Raw genomic sequence first — 18,434 nt, forward strand, 5'->3', positions numbered from 1 at the left:
AATCTTCGACTCTTATCAAGAAAGACTCCTAGTTATGCACAAGGAGCAAATCAAATGTGGGATATTGCTGGAGATACATTTGATTCACTTGATGATATTGGAGATCTTCAATTTGCTAGTCTTTCACTTGATGAGCCAGAGATAGAGGCCATGATTATTCAAGATGGAGATGAAAATAATTGAACTGTGTGTAATCATAAGTAAAATATTTTTTCTATTTTCTACACTCTACACTCTTGGGATGTTCTATTTTTTTTAATATTTATGTTATGAAATTTAAATATTTGATTGGTTATATGACTTATTATGGACTCTTATATGTATTAAATATAAATTATATTATATATATTAAATATTTTATTTAATATTAAAACGTGTCCCAACGTGTCAAAATTTAGCATTTTTTAGAATTAACGTGTCGGCGTGTCGTGTCGTGTCGTATCCCGTGTCCCGTGTCCGTGTCCGTGCATCGTTGAAGGCTAGTACAAATGCACATGATCGATCACATTAAGTAACCATTGAGTAATAAGGACCCCCAAGCTCAATCAAAAGACAAACATTGGTGGGTTATAAAAATATTATTTTTTTTCGATAATTTAATCTTAATTATCTCTTTTAAATCGAGTTAATTTCTTTTGATATTTACACAAATTTTGATTTTTTATAAAACTTATCTGAAATACAAGGTAGATGAGGATGAAAATATTTAAATTTTTTTAAAAGTGATATATGAGAATCAAATCAAAACATTTTTTTTCACTTATTGAACTCGTTTGCTACTAATTTAACTACCGCTGTTGTTTGGTAAAAGAGTGGTGTTTTGTACCCAAAGAAAAAGAATGGTTTTTCAGCGTAGATTGCACTACCAGAAGACATTTGAAATTTTAAATGTAAGATTTTGCTTACATCACATCCTAAGAAACTAACGAAATCCTCTCTATCATCTCTATCGGTAAGTGGGGTCTCATTGAGGATCTATTAGTTTCTACTCAATCTAACGGTGGAATTCAGAAGAATTCAGTAGGAAAGAATTAGGTGAAGAAAGGGAATTTGAAGTTAACAGCTTAGTTAAGTTCGGGAAAAATTCAAGAATTTGTTTTTAATATAGTTAAATAAGGATATATTTGTTATTAAGCATTAGTAAGTTAAGATTAAGCTATTATATATTAGAAATGTTATATTTACAAATTTTCTGTTTATAAATTCTTATAAATTACATTATATCTGACTGGTTATACATTAATTAAGAGTGTATGATCGGTCATATTTAGTGTACTTTGTAAACAGATCATTTCTTATTATATAATATACTCTTTATTATTCATTTTATAAACAATTTAATTTTAAGTTTGTATTTTATAGTCTTGGTTCCCTCCAACTCTTTGCCGACTCTTATTCAACAAGGAAACACACTGCTTTGCTTGACTTATATTTTACAATTTACATGATTGAATTCTAAGCAATACTAAATATAATAAACAAGTAAATATGTTACCTTTTTCACAATGTGTTATGGGTAATGAATAAGAAAGGGTTGCTCCGATCTAGAAGGACACACACCAACCCAGTTGTTGTTATGCTCTTAGAGGATTCGAATACATGTCTCTTATTCTATATATTCTTCCAAATAAAATTAAAGACGATACAGAAGTCATTTTTAAATCTTTTATTTAATTGTTCACTCAAAAGTATATCTATTATTACATTTTTTATATTGTGTGCATGGGTTTACGAATCTTTTTTAACCGAATCGAACGGGTTTAAATCGGTTCAGTTCCTCATCAAATTGTGTCTTTTTTTTTTCCCCAAACCGATTTATATTTTAAAACTAGTTTATGTTTCATAACTGGTTTGGGTATACACGGTGTGATCTGCTTTCAACTAGTTGCAAACCGTTTACCAACCGGTTTTTCAAACCAATTTTTTTAATTCAGTTTATTTTTTAAACTAGTTTATAAAAGAGATATATTTTTCTTATGTTGTAGGAAAAAAAGTTACCTCATGTTGTAGAAATAAAAGTATAAGTGAGACTCACATGTAAAAAGAGAGAAAAAAAAGAGTGGTGGGACCCAACCTCTTTTTGTGTGTAGGAAAGTTGTTTATCTCACGTAAAATGAGATAAACATACCCCTTTATAAAATTAGTTCAATTCTCAAAATTGGTTAAAAAAATATTATTCGTTTCGGTCCAATTCAGTTTGATTTGGTTGGATTAACCTAATTTATTTATTTTTTCCATCTTAAATGCGACCAATAGTCCAATACCCAACAAAGGAAACAATGAAGAGCTATGGAATCCAAGAGCAAGTCTACAAGTACCCTCCAAAAAAAAAGTTTGCAATATATTACTGTGTCAGAAAACATAAGGATTTATCTAATGTTAGTTACAGGAAGAGGTGAACGAAAACGAAACAATACATATAAGTGAAGCACCTTATTTTTTAATTTTTTTCGGCACATGTAAATTATAATCTATATTAAATGGACTTTTGGAGAGTTGAAAAAGATCTATGCGACTAAACAAAGTTCATTTTCAATATCCGTATGGATTCTCGTTATTGAAGATGCGAACAATGTTCAAATATATTATTTTTATCTTAAAATAAGTTTTGATACATTATAAATCATACAAGACAAACAAATACTAACAAAAAATTATTGTACAAAATTAGCATTTTGATATGAATTTGGTGTTTCAAATTACCAAGGGGACCACAGCTCAAAAGAGGCTAACAAACTTTATGAACATGTGAATGAGGGCCCAAAAGCTCGTTCTTGCACTTATGCTTCTCATTGCAGTGGCTATCGCTCTCAGCCCTTTAACTTTTTACAGTCTTTTATCTCTCTGCGCAAAGCTGCCATCTGGACTCTACTTCCTGGGACTCCACAGCTGGTCCTGGACCAGAAAGAAAGGAAAGGATACCCTTTTCTCTTGCATTTTTTCTTCCATAAATAAATTGCTGCCACTTCTGGGTTGGAGAATATTTCTTACAAGAATAATGAAATTGCAAGAAATTAAATAATAGAATTTCTATAATACATTACAAAATTTAAGGATTCCAAAACTCATGATGATATAGAAAAATAGAATGAAGATGTACCAAAAGATGGAAATCGCATAAGCCACCAATTGAAGCTGTTTTAAATATTGTTATTATAAGAGCTTATACTTATACACATATTTAGATAACACTTAATCCCGTTTGAATTTCTTCTTGAAAGGTTTAGATTATACATATAACTCGCATACTTTTTGCTAGCATATTTTCCAAATTCATGTATACAGTTACTTGAGAAAATATTTTGTGAATGCTTTTTGCTCTACAAATTATGTTTGAAGTAACAAGTTACTTGTACATTGTAGAAAGTATCATATACAGAATAAGTATTTATATTATAAGATTATTAATTTTTTTAATATATTTAATCAAAGTATATTGTTGCATGTGCTTCCTGAAACAGTTTATCCAAATAGATTCCTGATATATATCAATCAATTATGAAGAGGGCTTTCAGCTATTTTTCTTTCTTTTTTGTTAATTATTTTTAAAAAATAAAGAAAAAGCATAAAGAACAAGTTTCATTAATTTGAGTTTGTCCTATTCAATTATATTCAAGCTAATTAAAATAAGTTATTTCTACTGAAAATATAAATTTTAGCCATACAATTATCGTGAGCAGAAAATTAACTAAAATAGTTTAATATCCATTTACATTAAACTGGTTTATATGCAAAATTTATATTACACATTTAATTTAACGGGTGAGATTATGAAGGACAACATTTGTATTTGATCATGTTCCATCATATTAGAATAATATAAGAAGTTTGAGTAATTTACAATATGAGAAAATTGTATGTCATTTTGAATGACATAAGTTATACCAAATAGTGGTAGCTCAGTCGGTAGCAAGGGAGTCGAGTAAGTGGAAAGAAAAGGACTTTGGTTTGATTCTCAAATGCCATATCTTTAGGAAGAGTTTAAATATCTTCATCCTTGACCCACCTCGCATTCAACGAAGTAATTAAGATTGGGTAACTAAAAAAAAAAAATGACACAAGTTTTATCATTTTATATACACAAAAATATGAGATCTATACCTTTATTTTTTTTTTTGTCTTCATTAGTTGAAGTAAACAATTTTTAAAATACTCAAAAATATTCAATTCACTTATATATTATTATTATTTTATTCTATCTTCAAGTAATAAAGAGGAATTTTACTATTTTAAGTTTTTTTAAAATATTTTTGCACTTGTCTTTCAGTACATGATATGATATGCGACGAACTCATTAATATAAAAACTTGATTTGTATACGTTATTTAATATTTTTTCATTATATAATCATAAAAAATTACTTAAAGTTTTGTATTTTGAAGGTATTGATGATTATATGTCAGCATTAATTACAGAAGACACAAAAATGGATATTTTAATAATAATGACATGGAACCTAAAATCTTAGAACTCCAAACAAAGACTTTAGCCAGCTTTTACTTGAGACAAGGTTTCAAATGATTGATTTGAACTTACTAAAAAATACTTCTTGAGAAGATAAACACCAGTAACATATAAAAAGAATTATGTGGGTTGAAGGTTAGCTTATAATCCAAATCTGTGTGATTTTATTTTCAAGGGACAAATTATATAAAAAATATATATTTTAAAATAAAATAAGTCAAAATGCTGTCACGCATGCAGCTCTGTTCATCCAATAAAGACCGCCGCTTTTAATATAATAATAAAAACAATAAAAACGAAAGCAGATGCAAGTATGCAACTACCTCGCTTATATATTAGCGAGAATCAACCTACATCATCTTATTTTAATATTAGTCTAAAGATTCTATTTATATTTAACAAATTTAATTTATTAATCATGTAACTTAGACATACAAACTATTGCATATATATATATATATATAGAATCAACTTCACATATTGATCTTTTAATATATTAGGAGTTATTTTGTCTTTTTAAATTTCGAGGTGGTGTTAACTTAAAAGAGAAAAAAGCACAAGAATAATAATAAAAAATAGAAAATAGAGGAAATTAAAAAAAGAAGAAGAAGATAGTAGCAGAGAGGTAAGGGAAGAGTGAAGACACTTGGACGCTTGGACTTGCCACGAGGAGAAAAAGAGAAGCCAATAGTTATTATGGAGCTTTGTGCTTTGTGTATAACAGAGAGAGAGAGAGAAAGTGAAGAGAGAGAGTGCATCGCCACATAACATTCACCATAGCCATAGATTCGAAGTAATACAAGTAGTGAAGAAGAAGAAAAGTGATACTGTTAGTGTTGTTATCACTGATCTTGTTGCTTAGCGGTTTCTGCTCCGCTACTCTTCAATCCACGCTTCCTTCTTCGTTTTCTCCCAACAACCACCACTTCCTCTCTCTCTCTCTCTCTCTCTCTCTCTCTTGCTGTTAAATCTACCTTATCTCACTCTCTCTCTTCTTGTGCTGTTTGCTGCTGCTGCATCGTTTTCTTCATTCTAATCCTAACTGATTAGACAAACAAACATTAACACTTGTTTCCTCTTCGTGAAACCTCGATTAAACGCTTCCTCCTTTCTTTTTTGGTCTTCTGATGGAAACATCGGAGAATTGCTCTGTGAAAGTTGCTCTTCACATTCGTCCCCTCATTGCCGATGAACGACAACAAGGTTGCTCTGAATGTGTTTCCGTTACACCTGGAAAGCCTCAGGTACTCTCTTCTTCCTTCACCTCCTCCTCCTCCTTATTTTTCCCATTTTTTTTTATATATAATTTATTTTCAACTCTATATTATTTTTATGATATCATTGTTATTATTATCTTTGTCGTTTAGCGAAAATTTCATTTATTAATGGCGTGATCATCATTTAAGTTATTTAAGGCTCCATTTATGATTCCTTTCTTGTTGACTTAGAAATTACAATGTAAATTTGCTCAAATCCCTTTGTAAAAGAAAAAGGAAAAAAAAAATAAAATTATTCGGAGTTATTATTAATTAATTATAACTTCCCTGTTGGGAAATTTTTTTGTTCAGCGTAGTGTTACAATTTGGGGTTGTTTGATTCGATTAAATTGTAGTTCAAAAGTACTAATGGGTTTTATTCATAATTAATTAATTATTTTTAAGGTGTTCTAAGCAATGACTCGTGTCACTACTATAATTGAGACGTTTTCGGCATTCATGCTATACGGTCTTTTCACATACACCCTCCTCATCCTATTTTGGTTTGGGTTCTCGTTTTTGTATTTTTTTTTGTTCTTCTTCTTTATAGTAATCGTATTGAAATTGATCCTTGGAATTGAAAATTTGTCATTGCATATCAATTCAATTCTGGAAATTTAAATCATAATGGTTTTGGAATTTTAAGTCAAGGCGCCCCAATTACGTCTGGAAATTCTCCCAGTTCTATTAAACTGAGACCAGTGAGATAAAATGATTATTGCTATAGGTCAAAAACAGTCTTAAGAAAAATAAAACTTGTTCCCCTGTTTGGATCTTGGACTTAAACTTCATAGAAACATACTCTTTTGCATGGAGTTACCATATTAAGTGAATTGCAACAGGCTTTAAATTGCATGCATTCTATGCTGAAAGGCTAAATAGAAATTTACCTGCTTTGAAGACTGTTAATATGGACTCATATTTTTTTATATTATTTCGTCGTTAGACATGGAAAAGGTATGAGATAATCTGCACATATCTTGTGGTCTCAGCTCCTGAGAATCTGATTGCAGTATTTCAATGACCAGGTTCAAATTGGGTCACACTCCTTTACATTTGATCATGTTTATGGAAATGGTGGGTCTCCTTCAGCTGACATGTTTGAGGAATGCATTGCTCCATTGGTTGATGGCTTATTCCAAGGATACAATGCTACTGTACTTGCTTATGGTCAGGTTAGGTCCATCTTGCATGTCATGCTCTCAAAGTTGAGAAAGATAATTTTATTCATCTTTTGTATTTGACGTACATATTTGCCACAGACAGGATCTGGGAAAACGTATACCATGGGAACTGGATATAGTGACAATTATCAGAATGGATTAATTCCTCAGGTTATGAATGCCTTGTTCAACAAGATAGAAACACTAAAACATCAAGCAGAATTTCAGTTGCATGTCTCCTTCATTGAGGTATATCTATTACACTATGTGATGGTTTGCGTATGCATGCTCTTGTCAAAATTCAAACATATGTTGGTTTGTTTTTAAAATTTGAACCCTTTAATGGTAGACCCTTGTAACTTGTCGAATTATGGATGTTCCATGTGAAACGGATTTTCCAGACAACAGTTTTTTTAAGACAGTGCAAAAATTGGCTGGCTGTACATATGACATTGCTTTTCATAGAAAAAAGAAATCTTTCCATGAGTTCTTATTCTTTTTAAGGACTTATTTGTGCATTTGATTTTGAAGATTTTGAAGGAAGAGGTGAACGACTTGTTGGATACAGTATCTATGGGCAAACCAGAAACCTCTAATGGCCATTATGGAAAAGTAACTATTCCCGGGAAGTCACCAATACAGATTCGTGAAACATCAAATGGAGTAATAACACTGGCAGGGTCAACTGAAGTTGCTGTAAGTACATTGCAGGAGATGGCTGCTTGCTTGGAGCAGGGTTCCTTAAGTAGGGCAACAGGAAGTACAAATATGAACAACCAGTCCAGGTAAATAATGAGCTCTCAGTCTTTCTTGTCCACCTAATAAATAAACGATGCTCAATGCTGTCAGCTTCTGTTTGGATACTTTGCAAAATTGAAGCAGTTTCTTCACACCATCGATACTGGTTCGGTGATATATTAATGTGGGGTGTGAAATTTAACATTCTTTCATTATGAACTCTGTTATGCTGACACCACATATGAGCAATTCCGGTAATTTTAACTTCAAAATTGTGTTAATTGTATGAGGAAGATGAGTATTGAATGAAAAATTATCCTTCATATTGGAAAATCAGGTGATGATTTCTATATGGCATTATCTGAATAGGAGGGCAAAATAACTTCAATCAACCTCATAAAAGATAGCATCAATTTCAATTTGTATTCATTGATTATCAATATTTGGTTTGGATTGAGTACTGATTTATCTTGAAGATGGTTTTTCTACTGTTTCTTTATCTTTTTCCTTGTAGGGGTAAGTTTAACTTTTTATTGTAATTTCTATTGGATTCTAAACTCGCACAACATATTTGAGTGATGGAAAAGTCTTATCTGTATGGTTTCAACAAGATTTAATCTTTATAATCTAATACCTTCTGGTTTCCCTTTTGCTTGTATTAGTCGGTCACATGCCATCTTCACAATTACATTAGAACAGATGCACAAGCTCCATTCAGTTTCTCCCAGCAATGACACTTCAGATGCGGATATGGGTGAAGAATACCTTTCAGCAAAGCTTCATTTAGTAGATCTAGCTGGATCAGAACGAGCCAAAAGAACAGGTTCTGATGGTATTCGTTTAAAAGAAGGTTGGTAATACATGATTAACCTGAATACCTAGTATACTTTTGTTTCAAAATATTGTGTCAGCCTCAGTGTTGTAATAATTGAGAATGATGATGACTATAATTTTAGTGACATGATCTTTTTTTTTTTGGTTAATAGGCATACACATCAATAGAGGTCTTCTTGCACTTGGTAATGTCATAAGTGCACTGGGAGATGAGAAAAAGCGAAAGGAGGGTGTGCACGTCCCTTATCGGGATAGCAAGCTTACTCGACTCTTACAGGTTAGAATAACATTTTTTTGTTTGACTTTGACATAATAGTTTTTTTATATATATATACACACACACATGAGGTAGGATATTCATACTATCATTGTTTTCTACTGCCAATCCACCACCACTCTAATTACTGTTGGATCAAACTTTTCAACCGACAATTTTTGAAAAGTTTCTGAAGAGAGAGAAAAGAAAAACAACTTTTAATATTATAACTATGTACTCCCTGGAGTACATAGTTATAATATATGGTGGTAGATGGTAATAGAAAAAAGTGGCCGTATAAATATCCTACCTCTCTCTCTCTATATATATATCATTATGTTGTTTCTATTAGGATAGCTTTTAGTTAATTGTCTCATATCTTGCGATTTTTAAAACCAGATTAACATTAGCTTTCTTTTTTGGTGGTACTATGCAATGTCTTGAATACTCCTTGCAATGGATTACCTATCATAACATATATTCTTTATATATTTCATACTTTAATCAAAGCTTTAAGATTTCTATCTCCTTTATAAATGCTTCTAGGCTTTAACTTATCTGTGGCTTTTAAAGCTCTCAAGGTACTTAAAAAATAAAATTCAAATCAAAGTATACAGTATCCTATAATTAAGAGTCTGTAAGTTTGGCTTGACTTGTGAGTTTACCTTTTCCATTTCAGATAGGAACTAAGAATTATATCTTAATTTCTTAATGTCAGTCACCAAGAATATTTGATCCAACGTCCTTGGTCCTTGTTGCAGGATTCACTCGGTGGAAACAGCAAAACTGTCATGATAGGTAATTACTGCTTGAAGTTTATTCGTGGCTAAAAATGTTTGTGTGTTTAAGCATGTTCATGTTTTCCCTTGTGTTAAAGTATCTGAAAATATGAAATGTTCCTTTCCTTCAGTTCATTTTGTTTCAGTTGAAACCATCTTATTGCAGGGAAAAATGTTTTTGCTATTATGTATGAGCCAGTTGTTAACTAATTTCAAGTTCTCGTGCTAACATTTGTTTACTTCCTGGTCTATGAGGACTATTCATTTTTCATTAATTTCTTGTTGGATTTTTTCCTATTATATACCACAAAATCAGATCGCAGTACTTCTATCTTTTGTCTTATATTTTAAGAAAACTTAATTGTGCCCTTTCTTACATGTCATTTATACTATTCTCTTTTATCACAATAAGAACACAGTAAAGGAAAGATTAAATTGGTCAAGTGGAAAAAGACACTGTAGGAGCACATCTTATTTGTTTACGGACATGTTGGTTGAGCAACAGTTTGACAAAACATTAGATAGGCTTATTAAAGAGAAGATGAAAGTGGACCGCATATTCATCTTGTAGTTTGACAAACAAGATTCTGATGTTAGACATTTCTGCCAATTTCATTGGTAATCAGATAAAAGCGTTTGTTGGCTTTGGACTCTATATGATTAAATAAAGACATTTTTCTTTTGCTAGACATAGTTAAGAGATACTGTATTGTGTGTATCAAATATAGACATTGAATTATTGCCTTATATAGGTATATTTATTATATTGTTTCCCTAATCAAAAGTAAAACTTTTACATGCTTTTCAATCACAAAACGGTTTTGCTTTTCCCAGCTTGCATTAGCCCTGCTGACATAAATGCTGAGGAAACTCTTAATACACTCAAATATGCAAACCGTGCACGCAATATTCAAAATAAGCCTGTTGTAAGTTTCCATGGTTCTTTGTTACTCTTAAGTTCTTATCCTCTTCTTTTCCTTAGGTAGATGAGGAAACTCACCCTGGTCAAGTTTCATATGTTACATTCTTTATTGTTATTTTCACAGGCTAATCGAGATTTAATATCCAATGAGATGCAGCAAATGCGCCAGCAGTTAAAGTACTTGCAGGCTGAACTCTGTTCTAGGGGAGGAGCTCCAGCTGATGAAACTCGGGTACGACTGAAACTTGCATTTTGAATTAGCATGAGATAATTTGAGTTTTATATATAGCATGGCGTTCTTCTAGTGCAGGTTCTTAAGGAAAGGATTGCTTGGCTTGAGGCAACTAATGAGGAACTCTGTCGAGAACTTCATGAATATCGCAGTAGATGTGCTTTTGTAGAGAGATGTGAAATTGATGAACCAGTATGTAAATGGGAAAACATTAAATACTTGTCTGTTACTTTTTCTTCTGTTGATTAAATTAATACCATCGACATGATTGGATGGATTTAAAGCACATTATTGGTTATAAATGGTTATGTGTGTATGTTAATTTTGCTTCCTCATATCAATAAATGGTACTTGATGTTATTTTTTCTTGTCTCAGGATGGACATATTTATCTCGTCAAAAATGATGGGATTGAGAGACACTTTCAGAGCTCAGATTCATCTGACCATCCCATGACTGAAAGTATATCAGGTAGACGTTTGTTTAGCTGTATTTTTTGAGCCATAATAACCTAGTTGATTATATGATTTAAGAATTTTGATGCATTGGAATTTGAAACCTAGCAGAAGGGGGGAAGAGGCAGGTGACTCATTTCCCCCCTGCCTCCTTTTTCTGGAAAAATATATTATCTTTTTTCTCTATTGCTTGGGGATTTTACTACTTCATTTGTGGAAGGTGTGTATTCACCATAATTGGAGTCTAGAGTCTAGAGATGAATGGTATGGGATTAAGCAATGGTTTCATCCTTGGTTGTTATGTGTTTGAGACTTCGAGTAGTTTCCCACTCTGGTGGTTTGGGTTTGTTGAGTGAATCTCTTAGACTTTTGGTTCAGTCTTCAACATTGGGGCACTATCTTTTTTCCCCCTTTTTGCAGGGGAGGAATCAAGGGAAACTGATGAAGCAGCAAAAGAGTTCGAGCATGCACTCTTGCAGAATACCATGGATAAAGAGATGAATGAGTTAAATAAGCGCTTGGAGCAGAAAGAGGTTTCATTTTTACGATTTGTCTTGGAATTGCATATATATGAGTCATCTTAAATGTCTACTTAAAAAATTAACTTCAAATCTAACAAATGGATACATCTCAGAATTCATTTTATGCAATAAACATCAAATTTGATGGCAGAAATGTGAATTTGTGAATCTATGTGAAATATATCTCTCAAAAGCAACCTTAGTGGCCTCTATCGCGCTGTTGAAAAGCCAGTACAAAATCATTTAAAGTACTAGCCAAGTCAGTAACTTTCATCAAAATCTAGAAAACAAAAAGGAGTGACATTGGAATGTGCTTATGTGCTAGTTATTTATTTAATCGATTGATATGCTATATTCACAGGGACAGAATATATCTTTAATTTGTAAATGCAGTATTGAATTTTATGGTGCTTCTTAGATGGGTGAACATTAGTATTTTTTTCTCGTATGGTTCTGCATTGTTATCAAAGCAGAGAGATGGAATTTCAAAGTATCAGAATCTGTTCCCCTTTTTTCTTGTAGTCTGAGATGAAGCTCATGGGAGTTGATACTGAAGCACTCAAACTGCATTTCGGGAAGAAAATTATGGAACTTGAGGAAGAGAAAAGAAAAGTGCAGGTTGAACTCGATATATTTAAATTTTAATTAAATAGTTATTAAGTGCCACACAAGTAGTCTCTATTTTTGCCCTAGTGACAGATTTTGGACTGATAATGACAGCAACAAAGGGACCGTTTGTTGCATGAGGTAGAGAATCTTGCTGCTAATTCAGATGGACTAGCACAGAAAACTCAAGATGTTCGTGGCCAAAAATTGAAAGCATTGGAAGCACAGGTGAATTTTGACTTACATTGATGTCATTCCCCAGTAAGGTTATCATTCTTGGCCAATAATTTTTTCATTCACTTTTTTAAATATTGAAACGTCAGATTTTAGACCTCAAGAAGAAACAAGAAAGCCAGGTTCAGCTACTAAAGCAAAAGGAGAAGAGTGAAGAAGCTGCAAAGCGACTGCAAGCTGAAATACAGTATATCAAGGCTCAGAAGGCCAGTTTCTATTCATGAACAAATTAATTATTAAAATTCTTTTCTATATCTGACATAGGTATTGGTATGCATTGCAGGTTCAGTTGCAGCATAAAATGAAGCAAGAGGCAGAACAATTTCGACAATGGAAGGCATCTCGTGAGAAGGAGTTACTCCAGGTGGTTTGCTTACATTATAAAGATGTCATCATAATTGTGCTTTCTAGTTAAAAAAATACAGGGCAATTTTAATTTGCCTATTGTTGAAATACTTCATCAAGGAAACACTTTGCTTTCAGTTTGTGTTTTCTTCTTGGTTTACACTGTTAATTTAATTTTAAGATTTTTTTATTTTGGTTATTATTAATCTGTAGAAGATTTTGAAGATTTGCAATGGTGTTGTCCTCTAAAAACTATTCATTATGTGGTTGTGCTTAAAACATGGGCTAATATGTGTGCTCGTATCATAATATTATTTTAATCTTGGTTTTAATTTCAAACAGTTGAAAAAGGAGGGAAGAAGGAATGAGTATGAAAGACATAAACTTGAGGCTCTAAACCAGCGGCAAAAACTGGTGAGTTAAAGATCTAAAATCTATTATTTTTTATTAGAGAAAATTTAATATAAATATAATATAAAAACCATTGCTGTTAAGTGAAGGCCTTTCAATGGCTTTATATTATATCTCTATTAACATTTTTCATGCTCATTTTGATGTGAAGGTATTCTGTTTTACCTTTGTCTACCCCTCTACTATATATGGGATAGATTATTGTATCTACCATTTTTTCACCTCTACTATTCTGTTTTACCTGGCTTTTTCATATTTACTGGAATCTACATTAGATGGGAATGGCCAAGGGATTTTTAAAACCATACATATATAACAAGGCTTCTCATTTTCACATTCTGAAATTAGACAATTTATAAAATTTATTATTCTATCGTCACTCATTTAAATTGTTACTTACAGGTTCTTCAAAGGAAGACAGAGGAAGCAACAATGGCTACGAAAAGGCTAAAAGAATTGTTGGAAGCCCGTAAATCTTCTGCACGTGACAACTCTGGTAGAACTTGACCTGGAGTTATTTTTTTATTGCATATTCTAGTTTCCTAACTATTTGCTGTTTATTTCAGTTTATTCAAATGGACATCTCCAGCCTGGACAGGTAATGATCTATACTTATGTATTAATCAATTTTGTCAGCTAAAGAGCCAACCAAATTTGTTCCAATAAAGCAACTCAGCTTGGTATGCTTTTGGTAGCTGCCTTAGAACCAACCATAATTGAAACAATACCATCCTTTTCATCCATTGAGAAAATGAGATAATCTTTCGATGTACTATTAAATAAGGCTGGCAAGTTGATTTGGATTGTATTTGATGAAATTCTTTCCTTACATATTAAAACTAGGATGTTTATTGAACTCCTTACCAAACCCTGCAAACTGACTTTTCTGTTATTTACTGTTTCAAATAAATTTGTTTTAGAAAAATTCTAACCCAACTTGTATGTCCAGGTCAATGAAAAATCCCTCCTGAGGTGGCTTGATCATGAGCTGGAGGTCATGGTACATGTGCATGAAGTCCGTGCTGAATTTGATAAACAAAGCCAAGTGTATGTGATCACAATATTTTTTTCCTTTTTTTTTTCATGGGTACAATGTATCACATTCCGAAACTATCTTTTCTTTTTACTATTGATTGGGATATTTTTTTAGGCAAGCTGCACTGGAAGAAGAGTTGACTTTACTGAAACAAACGGATCAGTTTTCAGATGGGCAGAGTATCTCCATCGGAAAGAGCAGCTATTCGACGTATAAGTTTTCTCATGCCCTGTGTATGCAGGGTGTCATTTCTGTTGCTATTTTGGAGCAATTGACTACATGTCTATATCTTTAACTTACTTTTTTCTCTTTTTCCCCATTTGTTAGACTATTATCCATGTCACCAGATGTAAAAGTTGCGAGAATAGCTTCTCTTGAGAATATGCTGGGCATGTCTTCAGTTGCTTTGAAAGCCATGGCTTCACAACTTACTGAGGCAGAAGAGAGGGAACGTACATTAAATAACCGTGGACGTTGGAACCAGTTACGCTCGATGGGAGATGCAAAGAATGTGCTCCAGTATTTGTTCAATGCTACAGCAGAAGCAAGGTACTTTCAGAATCTGATAAAGCTTTTCTAGTTTTTGTTTATATCATTTGACTAGGGAGTGGAGAGAGTTATCAGTTTACAAATATGCACTATTTCTAAATAATCCATGGGAAAAGCAAATTTTTGGCAAGTGTCCGAAGAAAATAAGCAGTATGTCAGATACTGCTGATACTTGATATGATGTGTTGAGATATATAAAACCATTAATGTAGCTTCACCCAACAGCTTAAGTTTTTGGGTTGAATTGGTTCTTTACATGGTATCAGAGTCTCGGTGTATCGGGTTCGATCGCCGCCTCCCACTTTCTTTCTAGTGGAATTTCTTTCTTCACACAGATAGGTGGGTTAGTGCATTGTCCACCCTTCAAGCTCAATGGACTCTCGTGTGAGAGGGCGTGTTGAGATATATAAAATCATTAATGTAGCCTCACCTAACAACTTAAGCTTTTGGGTTGAATTGGTTCTTTACATTATGCATTCCTTTTGTTGAGATAATTTACTTTCTGAAGGGCACATTATCTCTTATTTTTTACCTGAGTATTTTTGTTAGCTACATTAAATGCAAATTATTATTATTATTGTTATCATTTTGCAAAATTTTAGAGGTTTTTTGTTTCCTATTCTAAGTAATGGTTGTCTGCATGCTCTTTAACAGGTGCCAATTGTGGGAAAAGAATATGGAACTTAAGGACTTGAAAGAGCAACTAAATGAGCTTGTAAGAGTACTACAACAAAGTGAAGCACATAGAATAGAACTTGTAAAGGAGCAAAAAATTAGGGAACAAGCTGTTGCCATCGCATTGAATGCATCAGCATTGGTGAGATTTTAGTCATTCTATCAGCAATTAGCATGAGTTTGGGTGGTAAATTTTCAGCTCCTACATTAGACAGCTATAGATTATCGGCAACTAGCATTTGAAATAGTTTAGCGAAGATGCCAAAATTGTATGTGGGATAAATAGAGTACTTCAGATGGAACAGATTATTTTTGAAATGAATGTCTGAAACTTCATATTCATTACCTTTATTTCATCACTTAACCCAGATCATGTATATCAACTATTTAGATTCTTAACTAGTATTAGCTATGGTTTGTTGACGACAAAAGATATTTTACAATTGTAATCTTTTATTTAGTTATATTATAACAAGTTTCTCACTGAAACCTACAGGAAAGCTCACGGTCCTTGAAACACCTTGCGGATGAAATGAGTGGTCCATTGTCTCCCATGTCACTTCCTGCACCAAAGCAACTCAAATTCACCCCTGGAGTTGTTAATGGATCAGTCAGGGAGTTTGATACATTTCTAGATGAATCACGAAAGGTATCACTGCTTCATTCTGTTTCTCTGATGATGATAATTTTGGCTGTTCAATTAAGTTGTAATGGTTTTATATTCAGATGATACCCATTGGAGAGTTGTCAACAAAGAGGCTAGCAGCTATAGGACAAGGAGGAAAACTTTGGAGGTGGAAGAGAAGTCATCATCAATGGCTGCTACAGTTTAAATGGAAGTGGCAGAAGCCCTGGAAACTTTCAGAATGGATCAAACACAATGATGAGACAATTATGAGGTCAAGGCCTCGAGCACAAGCTTTGATTAATGTGATGTGATGTTCAGCTCATACTAAGGGACATTATTACGACTAATATTGACCGCCGTGTGTTTCTACACGGCTTGACTAGAGTACAGATAATTGCAGGTAATCTTTACCCTGTTGTATCTCATGCGTATTATGTTTACGATGTCCACAGATTATTTTAACATCCAAGACAACCCACTTCTGCCAAATGTGTTTTGTAAACTTTTCGGTACTACCTAAACGAAAGTACTGCATGAATTCTTTACGAATGAACCAACTGATTTATAATGTGTTAAACCAAATGTTCTTTCCTCGTCAGTTGTCTTCTATTTTTTCACAAAATTATACCTAGGTTGCCTACGCTGTTTCTCCGTAAGTAGTTTAATTATATTTCGTTTACCATATCACCCTCAAGACTTATCCAATTGATTGGGTTGGGAATTTGTGGACACAGAATCAGTGCATGCCATGTATGACGAGTAACATCCATGATTTCTGAAGCATTCAGTTAATTACTGCCTTCCTTTAACTGAATGTCTGGTTGTACATCTGCACTAGAATTATTCTTACAATATGCAGTGTGCATGCAGGCATGATGTAAATTGGATGAGTTTCCTGGTATTTGTCAGGGCCTTTTTGCTGAGATACAGTTTGGTTGTTGGAGATAGTACAGTTATGGTTCTGTATGAAAGTTGTAACAACACATGGTAGGCGTATGCTGACATTGACAATATCAGAGGAAAGAACTAGTTTAGAAGGTTGAAAGGGAAAACGTTGCACTCCTTTTGCCTATAATAGAATATATACTATGCGATGAAGCTGTTCCGTGTTAGTTCTGTAGTTTTTTGCCCCCCTTAAATTTTGTAAATTGTGATCAGTACAACGGGAATGTCTTGTTTATACAGATGAAATATTTCCCCAAATTGCACGTGAAGTATGATCTTAGCTAATTGTCTTAGTAATTGATGCTTTTGTTGAATACATTGAAACCCACAACAGTCGCTGGAAACGACGAATGGTTGAACTAAAATTTGAAGGCAGTAATTACAATACTTGCACTGTAAGTTTCCAAACATGGACATTGTAAAGCTCAACATCTATTTTATAAACCGAGAAACAATCTGAGATATGAAGGTAGAGGAATGGGGGAAAAGCTAGAAAGCTTAAATGATGACATGACCGACACAATGTATATATACAATTTCAGTGATAAGAATTATTGTGTTCTTTATGCATACTAAAGGAAGTTATAAGTAGTTGAATTATAAGATAATTTTGAGTTAGTTATTCGATGATCAAGATACAAAACTAAATTAACATGCATGAATATTAAATAGACTAGCGCAACTTTTTTATTTTTTTTATTTTTGTTAGAATAGCGCAAAATTTACTATCATAGTATTTGAGCTGTATATTATTTTATTGACAGAGTTGAGAATGAAATGATAAGAATTTTTTTTTCTCTCTCTTTTTTATGTTGTAAATAAAATTTTATAATTTAATTTAGTTAGTAACAGCAAGTTGTCCTTTTCTTTAATAAATTAAATGACTCCTATAAATCTCATATAACACTTACAAATACTTTTCTATTCTTATCGTGAATTCACGCGTCTCAAATTTGATGAAAATAAAAAATTTAAATTTTGACGAGCACAAAAGTGCCTCGTTTAAGTGTTGAATGAAAGTTAATACAAACAGACCGAAGAACTGAGATGACCATGTTCTTGTGTACATTTCTGTCTGCCAAGTCTTTTACCATCAGGCTCTACTGCAAACGTCCATTGCTTGTTAGAGATACAAACAGATGCAAAATTGAATAAGCTCAAATACATTCACATATAAATTCTATTTTATTTTGTTCTAGAACTAATAACATTGCACTAGCCAGCCACAGCGGACAATAAAACTGTAATATCTTATGGTTCTCCATGTTCTACTGTATATAATTCGTGAGACTCCCGCGAAAAATGACTGTTTAAACCTTTAAACTTGGCCTGCAAAATCACTCTTCCAAATTCCTCCACAAGCATTTTCTTTCATTTTCAACAAGA

General features: G+C 32.8%; 1 protein-coding gene across 2 annotated transcripts; it reads left to right on the plus strand.

Moving 5' to 3' along the window:
- The first annotated feature begins 5,100 nt into the window (after positions 1-5,100).
- On the plus strand, positions 5,101-17,355 carry LOC133286607 (kinesin-like protein KIN-4A). Of its 2 annotated transcripts, XM_061484040.1 has the most exons (26): positions 5,101-5,708; positions 6,749-6,895; positions 6,983-7,132; positions 7,415-7,668; positions 8,284-8,471; positions 8,608-8,732; positions 9,473-9,509; positions 10,325-10,416; positions 10,537-10,644; positions 10,723-10,836; positions 11,021-11,114; positions 11,519-11,631; positions 12,142-12,237; positions 12,340-12,453; positions 12,549-12,665; positions 12,743-12,823; positions 13,147-13,218; positions 13,618-13,711; positions 13,782-13,813; positions 14,165-14,262; positions 14,366-14,461; positions 14,579-14,800; positions 15,455-15,617; positions 15,972-16,124; positions 16,202-16,503; positions 16,974-17,355. In XM_061484040.1, exons 1-25 carry the CDS (start codon positions 5,592-5,594, stop codon positions 16,412-16,414), a joined length of 3,090 nt encoding a protein of 1,029 aa, XP_061340024.1. In that variant the 5' UTR covers positions 5,101-5,591; the 3' UTR covers positions 16,415-16,503; positions 16,974-17,355. The 2 variants fall into 2 exon arrangements, with proteins under 2 accessions (XP_061340024.1, XP_061340025.1); XM_061484041.1 differs by lacking the exon at positions 5,101-5,708 and having other exon boundaries at positions 6,792-6,895; positions 6,987-7,132.
- Positions 17,356-18,434: the final 1,079 nt, after the last annotated feature.

This window comes from Gastrolobium bilobum, unplaced genomic scaffold (genome assembly GCF_033153095.1).
Source record: "Gastrolobium bilobum isolate Gb01-03AN ecotype WA unplaced genomic scaffold, APGP_CSIRO_Gbil_v1 utg6309, whole genome shotgun sequence".
Classification (NCBI taxonomy): domain Eukaryota; kingdom Viridiplantae; phylum Streptophyta; class Magnoliopsida; order Fabales; family Fabaceae; genus Gastrolobium; species Gastrolobium bilobum.

Excerpts from the sequence above, each read along its gene's own strand:
- LOC133286607 (XM_061484040.1), top strand. The coding sequence starts at position 5,592 with ATGGAAACATCGGAGAATTGCTCTGTGAAAGTTGCTCTTCACATTCGT. Across the intron at positions 10,645-10,722 it reads CTCCAGCTGATGAAACTCGG|GTTCTTAAGGAAAGGATTGC; the intron begins GTACGACTGAAA and ends CTTCTAGTGCAG. Across the intron at positions 10,837-11,020 it reads GATGTGAAATTGATGAACCA|GATGGACATATTTATCTCGT; the intron begins GTATGTAAATGG and ends TTCTTGTCTCAG.